General features: G+C 35.3%; 1 protein-coding gene and 1 long non-coding RNA gene across 2 annotated transcripts; both read left to right on the top strand.

Moving 5' to 3' along the window:
- The first annotated feature begins 4085 nt into the window (after nucleotides 1-4085).
- LOC105380775 (exopolyphosphatase PRUNE1) lies at nucleotides 4086-11784 on the top strand. Its single transcript, XM_038116219.2, has 7 exons — nucleotides 4086-4231; nucleotides 4702-4976; nucleotides 6275-6570; nucleotides 6766-6886; nucleotides 10625-10754; nucleotides 11022-11183; nucleotides 11587-11784. The coding sequence occupies exons 1-7, from the start codon at nucleotides 4196-4198 to the stop codon at nucleotides 11758-11760; spliced, it is 1194 nt and encodes a 397-aa protein (XP_037972147.2). The 5' UTR covers nucleotides 4086-4195; the 3' UTR covers nucleotides 11761-11784.
- Nucleotides 8228-9390, top strand: LOC119692495. Its single transcript, XR_007266789.1, has 2 exons — nucleotides 8228-8778; nucleotides 8953-9390. It is a non-coding gene; the product is annotated as an uncharacterized LOC119692495 (long non-coding RNA).
- Nucleotides 11785-12204: the final 420 nt, after the last annotated feature.

The raw sequence follows: 12204 nt of genomic DNA, 5'->3' as shown, positions 1-12204 counted from the left end.
TTAAAATAAATTTAGATAGATAGAATATTCTTTATTTGTACACACACATAAAATAAACTTACATAACTTAAATACTAACACATATGTACAAAAATGGCGGTCTTATCGCTTAAAGCGATTTTTTCAAGACAACCTTAGGGTTGAAGGATATTTTGATCAAAGATGGATCAAGTGTACTAAAGAATAAAAACACACAAACACACTCACGCCTTGTACTACTAATGTACTCCCTTGCGGGGTAGGCAAGGTAAAGAATAGTAAGGAATAATTAAAATAATGATATTATACTGTGCAACGGACTAAAACCGAATCAAAAATGAATGCATTCTCATTGTGTTCCGAGCAAAAAAAATTTTGTCGTATGTTTTACTATGTTTTCCGCTAGAGGCGCCACTTTTGAATGGGAAATTTAGATTTGGGAACTTAAAACATAATCAAGAATATTATTTTATTTTTGTTATTTTATCGGTCGATATTTTGGAACGTAACTAATGCATATTATTATATATTACCTATTATATTACATTTATGAATCTGCGATTAGATGTGAAAGAAAATATTCTCTTCAATACCTACGTTTTTTTTATAGTGCCATTAAATACACATTAAAGTACCTACATAATATTTATAACTATATATTTTATTTTATGAGATATTCTGTGCCTCTTCTGTATGGGAGTTTTATTAATTATCCACTTAATATACAATATATAGAGTACTGTTACCAAGGTATATTCTAACCAAAACATATTGGTATATTATTGAATATGTGTGTACTTTTTATCTTCAATCATCCATAATGGAATATACTGTTGTCGTACTAAAAATAAGGAGTTATGGCCCGATGCTCTTATATTTTGTGTTATGCTTCGACCCATGGTGACTTAAATTGTTTTTTACTACAAATTACGAAATTATGAATATGTGCTTTTGTTTCAAGATAAAAAAACGTCTTAAAATTCCTTGGTTTATAAGGTATATTTAACTGATATTGTACTTACTTAAATATTAGCGTTAGCTTAATGAAGTATGTTATACATAAATATAAGAGAACACATCGGGCCATAAAGTATGGTGTAAAATACACCAAAAATTGTGTAAATATTTATAATAATTATTAACATACTTTTTTCAAATCTAGACGTGGCTATTGCAAAAATATTATGATTTTCATTTGTTTTTGTAAACAAAGTTTTGGTGTAACAGAGGATATGTTTTTAGTATCCTTGCAATAGAGGTGAAAATTGCGGATTGAGGCAAATGAACGCTATTTATTGGCTGCTCGGCCGACCAATCACAAAGGCTCTTTCAGGATGTAATGTATGACTAGTGGCGGATCCTACAATTTTACTTTTATGTATACATGTATCATGCATTTACATTGAAAGCTAATAATCTGAATCAAGCGTATTATGTGAGGATATATCACCACATATTATTATAATTACATATTTTTATACAAATATCATTTAAAAATAGCAAAAGACAAACGGAAGTTTACTAGCACCATCTACGCTTTAGTTCTTCTTTCATTGACCTGTCAGGAAAAGCTCTATTGTGATTGGTCGATTGCGCAGCCAATGAAATAAACGAATTTTCGGTGTTGTTTCGCCAGCTTTCATCTTTATTGGAAATTTAGGTTAGCTTCTAGTTGCAAAAACGGTCGGGCGCGAGTTTGTTTGTTATTAAGAAGTTTTTAAAAAAAATATTCATACTTAATAGAAAACAAAGAGATGAGAGTAATGGTTATAATAATGGCCAGCCAAATTATTAAAAATGATGCAGCCATACTAAATACTGTCAATAGGCTGCCCTTACCCCACAAACATGGGTTATTTTACTAAAATTATAACGCAGAAAATATTCAAAAGTTATCTGTTTAGTATGTATATTTACAAAAAACTTTTTTTTAAATCAAACTGAATATTCACCGGCCGTCTAGAATGTCTAAATAATTAACATTTATATTTAAAAACATATTGAGATGGGATTTTTGTGTGATATAAGATGTTTAGTGATGATAGTGGCAGAATGTTTTGTCTTTATACTAAATATTATGTGAAGGATAATTTTATTGTTATTTGACATTGACAAGTTTGTTGGTTTTGAACTATAAATACTTTTTGATACATACTACCTACCGTGTAAATCTGAATTTTTTACGGACTTCGAAACAAGGAGGAGGTTCTCAATTCGTCTGTATTTGCAAATTATTTATGTGAAATATAATATCATCTTCTACTATTTTTAACTTCCAGAGAAGACTGAATTACCGTTAATATGACCGGTAAGGAGGATCTAGTTTATGTGCCTATTGAAAAGCTACATCAACTTAAACGAATTTGTGGCAATCATTTTCTCAATCCATTACCGTTTACTTCATAATACTATGTCAGACCCCTTAGCATGAATTGTGAACGTGAAGTAGAATTCATCAAATATTTTTGTATGAAAATATGAACAGCACCCCTGGCGGTAGCATTAACTAAAATTTTCCTACAAAATTCATCGTGTATTTTACTTCACGTTCACGATGAAAATTCATGCTAAGGGGTCAGAACACCATTCGGCATTTTAATAATAACCTTTGTTAGTCAGCTTCAATAAGTACTTTTGTACCTGTTCAAACTCACTTTCGCAGACCGTCAAAGTTGGTATGAATTAATAGGCGGTTTGTGAGTTAGACAGGGTACAAACGTGTATAGCTACCTAAGTAGCTGCGCTAACGCAGGACTATTAAATTAAACATTTAATCAAGAATCATGTTTGATATTAAAAAAATGGTACTATTACGCTGAGTTGCACAAAGGAACTTTAAGCTAAGGTCGAACTTAAATGTATTGCGCTGCTTTCACAGTGTATGATCAAAAAGAGATAAGACATAGATTTAATGCCGAAAGTAGCTTATTCTAGTTCCTTTGTGCAACTCGCCTATAGTCGAATATTCATTCCCTATGTGAATTTTCATACACATTATCTGTGAACCGTCAATTTTTGTCATCGAAATGTATGTTTTTATCTATCTAATTTACGAAAATTCCTACTTAATAATGCAGGTTTTGAATAATTAGCGCAGTAAATAATTATCCTTTACATAATTTAGGTATTTAGAATTATTTTTATTTCATTTTTAAATACATAAATAAAGGTTGTCTAAGAATGCAACATACATACATAATTATGTTTATAATTATTATTACTTATACTTACTTTAGAGACAGATTATACTTTAAGTATTAGATTTTAACGGCAGATGTAAAGTAGGATTATACTTAATACTTAAAAATTGAAGAAATGTTGAGAATATCGATGTAAAAATGTATTTATATGGTGAATAATTACTTACGAGAAATAATAAACTATGTTAAAGATACAGTTTGGTTTCCATTTGTCTTTAGTATAATTTACCTACTAGAAACTGTCTAGAACTAGACTAGCACATTACAGTGACGTAGCAACAAGGGGGAAACATGGCATGAGGTGCTAAGGATGGAGAGGTATTTCACGGCTCTCAGGACAATCGCGTTATCGGTCAAGATCCCTACAAGCACCTTACTGGGTAATACATCCTTCCTCGAGCATTGCTGCTCTAGCGGTACACCACTCAAGCCAGCCAATGAAGGCAAGCAAGAGGTGGGAGATCCTGTTCCTCGTCAGTGTTCACTCTGGACAACCAATAAAGGCAAGCCAGAGATGAGGAACAGGGATTCTCCCCGGCATCGGGTGGCATCGCTTATGATTATTATTATAATTATATTACAAGCTTAGGTTTCATTGCTCGATCGGTAATGTCAAAACCTACACAAACTTATAATACAGGATGTTGCAAAAAGGGTAAGCTAAGGGGGTGGGGGTGACTCAGGGGGTCACAAAACAACCTTTATGCAACACCCTGTATACAGTAGGTACCTATTTAAAACTAAATGACGGCTTAGCTTCTCGGCACTGGAAAAAAAAAAAACACTGCTTCTCGGATCCGGAAAACGCTTGGCCATCCGTCGGCGTCTTTTTTAGTTTTGCTACTCGTCACTAGATGGTGTTCATTGCATTTTCGAGGCGCACACAACACAGCTGTTTTTTTATCTGTGGTTGTGACAATGACATTGAATGTCAGATGTAATCAAACTTTTTCAGCTTTTCTCCTTTTCTATCAAAATCAAATCAAAACATTGAAAAATAAAGTTATATTTTTACAATGGAGGAGTATCTTGCTCGTACGTACAATAATTTAGTAAGTATTCTAATAACTTTACTATATACTGTCTCATAAATAGTTAATCTGTTTTATGTACGACTAAAATAAAAACATAACCTATTTAGATTTTGGAATCGCCGGTTTATCCTTACCCGGTTCGGTATTCCAATGTCCTAAATAAATCATTTATCTTTAACTACATAGTCATAACAATTCCATGCTAAATAGCACACAAAATCCTCTAACCCTCTTAACACTATATGATTTTATTGTAAATATGATTTTATTGTATGTTTATATTTAAACGTATGTTTATATAATTTTAATTATAAAAATAATAACAATGACAACTTTCTGAATGTACCTAATTTTAATTTTAACTTTAATTTTATAATTTTATTATTGATTTAATGTTCTGATATGGGCTTTATACACCCGAAATAAATGACTATTTATTTATTTTATTCTAACACTCAACCTGAAACATCACTAAATATTTTTTTCAGAAAACCGGAAACTTCGCAAAACTCACCATAGTAATAGGCAACGAGAGCTGCGACTTGGACTCGGCCGCGTCGTCACTTGTTTATGCTGCCTACTTATACTGGCAGTACCAGCAGATCAAGTGTAAGACATGCACTAAAAGCTATCGGGATGAAGGTTTCAAAGATGACTTGTTTGTGGCGGTGCTGAATGTGAACAGAGAAGATTTTCCTATAAAAACTGAGATTGGTTACTGCTTTGATAAGCATGGGGTGGAGAAGTCACATTTAGTTTTTAGGTGGGTAAAGAACCACTTTTCTTTTTAGTAGTTGGTGAACAACACTAGTTTCACATATAGGGTTGGTCTTAAGTGTTGCTTCGGTGCATTGTGTGGTCCTCTTAGCATGTTTGAATATAATATCTTTCATTGTTTTGTATAATATATCTTTCATTAGTCATAATTATGAGCTGAAGATTCTGTCTAAATGCTGCTCCATTACTTTTACTAAGAAAATTAATGTAGTCAAGTTTACTTATAGTCTCAATGGTTTCAATCTCCCAAAATTGTCACACATACGTGATCTTGGTGTCACTTTTGACTCACATTTACATTTTGATATTCACATAGATAATATTGTTAAAAAATCATTCCAAATGTATGGCTTCGTCATGCGAACCTGCAAAGATTTCAAGAGATATTCCACTTATGTTTATTTATTTAATACTCTAATACGTCCCCACCTAGAATACGCTTCATGTATATGGAACCCCTTTTATGCTAAGTATGAAGATGCTATTGAAACTGTGCAACATAAATTCCTTCGTTCAACCTTTTATAAAATTTTCAAATCAAAATTACCTTACCCAGGCCTACTTGATAAATTTAAAATGCCTACACTTAAATCTAGGCGGATACTTCTCGGAGCCATGATGCTATACAATCTTTGTAGACATCAGTTCGATTCCATGGAACTAATTAACTCCATAAGTTATCGCGTGCCGCGGCGAGGCGGCCGGCAGCGAGCTGCGAACCCGCACCAGCTGTTCGCGTCCTCCAGCTGCCGCACCAACGCCGGCAAGCGCGCGCCACTGCAGCGCCTTGTAGCTACTTATAATCAACTCTTTAATGACGCGGACGTGTTCACACTTACTCCCTATTGTTATAAGAAACATATAACTGAAACACTCAATAACTTACACATGTAGTAACTCATACACACACATATACTACTTAAATGTCACTTCAATCCTCTTTCCTCTCCCCCTCCTCGTCCCTTCCCTTGGGTTGTTTAGTGTTTAGTCTTTGTGTTTAATTTAGTCACTCTTTGTAAGTACTTGCAATTGTATTTAAAAACTTAATCTGTGGATAACGGTGTGGATTGTACACCTAATTACTCTTCTTATATATACGTGTTACATAATGTATGTGTACAATTGTTTGTTGTCCCTAATAAATAAAATAAAAATAAAAATAAAATAAAAAGATTACTGGAATAATGATATACCTAAAACAGTTAAACATATTATGCACTGTAGATTTTATAACTTCACGTTTCACATTCCAAATTTATGAGTTGCTCTTTTCTGCTATTTCAGAAACGACTATGACTTCGAAGAGTTGGTAAAGAGTCAACCGACAAGCGTAATATTAGTGGACCACCATGTCTTAGCCAGACAAGACTTATTCCTAGCGCCATACGTAACAGAAATTATAGACCACCGTCCCAAAGACAAAAGTGCATGGAACTTCAAAGAGGACACTCGGACAACAATAGAGATAGTCGGTTCGTGCTGCACATTAGTTGCGGAACGTATAAAGCATTTGTGTACCGTTTTGGGCAAAGATGTGGAGTTCTTCCAGACGCATCCTATTTGTATAGAACTTCTTCATAGTAAGTTACCATTTTGGTTGTTATTTTATACAAATGTAACGTACAGTTTCATAATAGATATTTTAGTTACTCCACCAATCAAAGGTTGGTTAGAAGTTCTTTGGGAATAAGCTCGCCTTTGTATACTTACCTACTTTACTTCTAACTCTCCTTTTATTATCTGAGTTAAAAAACTTTAATAAGTATTTTTTTCAGGCACCATAATTCTTGACACTGCCAACTTTTCAAAGGAATACAACAAGGCAACGAAAAAGGATGAAGAAATTATTCTGTTCCTAGAGAGCTTCATTGAACCTTTTAATTATGAAGAGAACAGGTAAATATAATCCCACTAATAACATTAGAAAGGCGAAAGTTTGTGAGTGTTTTTGTATGTTTGTTACTTCTTCACGTCAAAACGGCTGAACCGAACTGATTTTAATTAAATGACAATGGGCGTTTTGGGACCTATGTCCAATAAAGATGAGACATACATCGTTGGATAGCTCTTTTCAAGGGGGCAAAAAAGTATTATGACGACAAGTCCGTATATGTTGTCCATTTTGAAATATATTCGTCGGAAGGAAGTATTTTTCTATGGCATTGCACTCTCTCTCCTGATGACAGTTAGGGCGTAATACACGTAAACACGTATTATTGAAATTGGAGAAATTACTTTCAACTTTTTTTATTTACTGAGATAATAAACAAATATAATATTATTTGAAATATGATCATTTCGTTATAAAAATTAAAAATGAATGTGAAAAACTAACAAAAACATTATAATTACAGAAATAAAATATAAAAACTTTCAAGGTACGATTATTCTTATTGGACAGTAAATCAAGACTAGCGCTTCCGTTATTCATATTCTGCAAAAAAATACCTTTTCAACGACGTATCACTCATTTCTATTGGTGCTGGTCCCAGCTTCCATATATTGGTGCCCATCATCATTTGCTATGGAGTTAGCTGACACCCTGTACTTTTTATCGCGGAATTCCCACGGGAAAACTTTTTAAGGCGCAGCGAAGCTTCCCTAGCACAGCTAGTAATTTTTAAATTATTATAAAATGCTAGACATAAAAGCATCCAAAGTGGACTATTAAATAGGGTGGCTAGGTGACTTTGGCCAAGGGTATATGAAGAATATAATGATACAACCAGAGGTAAAGAGAAGTGTCTCCACTAACCTGAGAACCACGCACAATCACGGATAGCAGGCAACCAGACCCCTAAGCATGAATTTTCATCGTGAACGTGACGTCAAATTACTCGATGAATTTTGTAGGGAAATTTTAGTTCTGCTACCGACCGCCAAGGGCGCTGTTCATATTTTCATACAAAATTACTCGATGAATAAAATTCCGAATGGCGTAGGACGACCGAATGGCGTAGTGGTTAGTGACCCTGACTACTGAGCCGATGGTCATTCCTGGCTGGGGCAGATATTTGTTTAAACACAGATATTTGTTCTCAGGTCTTGGATGTGCCCGTAAAATGGCAATAGGCCCGCCCTCTATTACATTGGGACTAACATAACACTCTGGCGAAAAGTGGGTGCAGCAATGCACCTCTGCCTACCCCGCAAGGGAGTACATTAGTACAAGGCGTGAGTGCGTGTTTTTTTTTTAAAGTCTACTTCACGTTCACGATGAAAATTCATGCTAAGGGGTCAGTACCCTTAGCAGGAACATTTCATCGTTTCCGTATTTCATTACTACACGTTAACTTTGAACGTATTGAAATGGCAGCATAAGCCTTCGTCGTGTGCCGGTCGTTACAACGTTACCAGAGTTAAAATAAGGTTGTACCACACTGAGATTGTTAAGTTCAAAACCTTCATAATAATTTCAAAGTAAGCAGCGATTCCTTATAAACGCACTTTAACAATTGTCTATGGATGATAACTATGATTTGAACGCACATCCTAACTTTTTTTTTTGACATTTGTCATCTGTCATCTGTCAAATTATCAATCTATTGACACTGACAGGTCGGCTTTCATAATTATTTGTTAAATTTGTTTATTGTTTTATTGAATTCAACGCAGTGATATTTGCCTACGGATACCAACGCCAAGGCCCACGGATGGAGAGGTCGCCAGTGGTGCCTTAATAAGTGGAAGGAACTAGCCAAGCTCAATAGCGAAGGGACGGGACAAGGAGTGATAAGCAAAGGAGAAAATTAAACATGAAACATAACATTAAACATTAAACATAAAAGGTTGTCATGACAGATTATCCCCTCGTCTCTCAATGATTTCCTAATACCTAGGTACTCTTTAAAAAGCATTAACTAGTTACCTTGAGATAAAGCATCGGCAGTACTCATGTTTCTTTGAAATAGTTAGTAGTTATATTCTTATTCTTAATGATGCAATTATCATTTGTTTTGCAGGTATGGAGTGATTATATGAATAATACAAAGAGAAAATGCTCCCAAATTGCCTAAGGGGGCACAGTGAATGGTTGATGGTTCAGCCCTAAAATGGATATGTCAGATTGAAAGCTACCGGTGAATGCTATATAATTGATGTGATGAGATATAGAATCAGCATGGAACATGTGCCTGGTACGAGGAGCCAGCCCAATCCAGCTATACCAGCGTATCCTGTACCCAGCATCACGGACCAGGCCACCGCCTGCAAGTGCACCCCCGTGAAGGCATAAATTATAAGTGTGCATTTTGATTGCTCGGTGAAGAATACATTTAGGAGAAAAGATAAATCATACATTTTGTTATACTATGCTGATGTTTGCAAATGTTACATGATACTACCTACTAAGATAAATATGTTTTTTTGTAAAATAAAGAATAAAAAACTGTTAAACAGAATGTAAATATTTTATTTATTTTGTGGTAATTTCATTTATCCAGAACTTTATACCCATTAGTAAGTGGGCCCAGAAAGTTGATGATTTATCATTAATGAAGTCTATTAATCCTGCCTACCAAGAGACTTATTACCTTTAGTTAGGTTAAGTGCCAATTTCTCCGTAGTCGCTTTGAGCATAACCAGGGAGTAGTGGTTGATTTTTGACACATCTTTCGTGAATTTTATATGGATATGACTTATAATTAATAAATCAATCCCTGTCAGTTAGATAACCGACTATGGAGAAATTGGCACTAAAGTTTATAGTCAATAACTAACTGTCCTTAACTATTCTAGAGAGGGTAGAGTTCAAACACATCTAGACAGTAGCAATAATGGTATTTATTAATACAATTACACATAACTACAGTTACCTAGGTACATTAGAATTTTACGAATTATAGGTTACAAAGCAAAACGTGAGTAAGTATAGGTGTTTGTGTACTGTGTTGCTACTTCTTACTGCTATTGGTGCCATGGATGCCATGGATCTCATCCGTCACGATGGATTCTCGGCACTTCCAGTCTAGAAGGTATTCATCACGAGCTTCAATCACCACGTCATCACGGTCAGACACGCCAAAATCGAGGGCCACGTAATGCAAAATACGGCACGCTGTACTTAATAGATTTTGCACACTGAACAGTTGTATAATGGTCTTGCTCCAAACAGCGCCATCGATTTTCAATCACACACATCACAACCCTACATTTCCCATGATTTTTTGTAAATTTTGCCTCTGGGCTACCCTCCTCATCTACGTCTCTTGCTGCGTGTAATAAATACTAGTTTAGTTTAGTAGGGTATCTACGTGGTCGTAGCATATTGGTAATGAATAAAAAATACGAAAACCAAAAGAAATAAATGCTCTAACTTCCATTTTAAATAGTTGTCACTGAATAATTTGCAGTGAGAAAATCTTCGAGTAAACTCACGATACGATATGTCAAAATCAAATTCATGCTACCATTTCCTATACAAACCGCAAAATACTTCACGTTACCATACACGTTACTACACGACGAAAAGTTCCTGCTGCCGATTTTAGTTCTGCTACTGCCCGCCAGGGGCGCTGTTCATATTTCCCTACAAAATTCATCGTGTCAGATTTACTTCACGTCCTCGACGAAAGTTCGTGCTAAGGGCTCAGAATGTGCTACATGTTTTCCATCCTTTCTTTCTTTCTATTTCAGACAGTGCAAGCACCAACAACTACAGGGTGCTAAGAGCGACGTGTCGGCGCTCACCGCGGCGCAGCTGCTGAGGAAAGACTACAAAGTGTTCGGCCCTGTGTTTGTGCCCGTCTTCCCGATCTTAGTTGAGGTTAGTAAAGTTCATTTATACTTATAGTATAAGGGTTAATGCAGATGCAGCGATTTGAATCCCGCCCAGGCCAAACATTTGTGTGATGAGCATTTGTCTGGTCTGCCTTGTGTCTGGTTGTCATTCATCGATTTGATAGGTATGTATGTATCTATGTAGGTATTTGTGTCAGCAGTCCGATACCCATATTACAAGCTCTGACAAGTTTTGGATCGGTGTGAGATTTCCTAACATTTTATTATTATTTATTCCCTACCTTATCCACAGGAAGTGCTACAAAAACCTCACATAAAGCAGGCTCTACACGACGCCCTGTCAACCCACGGGTGTAAACTGGCCTTACTTCTTGGCATGAGAATAAATACAGAGGAAATGAGTCGAGACGCGGCCCTGTGTTGTGGTGAAGGGAGTGAGGACACGGTGGCTGAGGTAAGCAATAAGCCCGCCTTTTCGTACCGTTTTTTTAAGTTTATAAGTGTTTTTTTTGTATTATTTCCTTTCGGTGCAAATAAGGAGTTAAAGAGTATTGTATTGTTAGAGAGTGAAAAGTCTAATTTTAATATCAGATAGATTTTTTCCAAACATTGGTCTATTTACCCAACACCTGTAGAAAGTATATATGTACAGAGTGAGGAAGAATAAGAATAATGTTTGCAAAAGTTAAGAAATATTGTAGTATGAAAAAGATAATTTTATTTTTTCCCAATTTTAAAATTATCTTTGTCAGGTATTGCCTGTTTCCCCATTTTCTTCTGCACTTACCTTTTGTATTGTCTAATAGGTAATCAATTTAAAAAATAAACGACTACATAATTATATGTTTTCTTTCCAGCTAAGAAAGATGATCGAAGACTGCAAGACACCCCCTTTCCAACTAGTCCCCTCCTCTATCAAGACGGATATACAGCCCTGTGTATATTACAAGCAGTTGAATCTATCAGCCACTAGGAAACAATATGTACCTGTGTGCAATGCGTTTATTGAGATGTCGAAGAAAAAGAAATAAATTATTTATATTCGTTATGATTGAGAATGTATTTTTATTGGTTGACCTGATGAAGTTTTAAGGTAAGTTTCTATCTATAAGCATCACACGAATCGCATTCATACATACATATGTATAATCCCCGAAGGGGTAGTCAGAGGTGGCTCACAAGCGAGCCACCCACTTTTCGCAGCACATTTGTACTCACGTGACAGGTTGCTAACCATATTGCCGTTTTGGAATAAGTACAATATTCTTTCGCATTCAGTATTCTTTGTATAGAAATTCACACAAGTGCATCCACATCATCGGCATTGCCGACGCCTCCTTGTCTTCATATTTATGACAATCCGTTTGGTCCGATACGTACGATTACGATACCGACAGGTGGACTCTTACTTTAGAGGCGTTAATATATGACGGATAAGAAATTAAATGACCCAGATCTTTTGTATAAGTGTATTG

Source organism: Plutella xylostella, chromosome 11, assembly GCF_932276165.1.
Source record: "Plutella xylostella chromosome 11, ilPluXylo3.1, whole genome shotgun sequence".
NCBI lineage: Eukaryota > Metazoa > Arthropoda > Insecta > Lepidoptera > Plutellidae > Plutella > Plutella xylostella.
The sequence above is the reverse complement of the archived record's forward strand: the minus strand, read 5'-3'. Positions and strand labels throughout refer to the sequence as shown.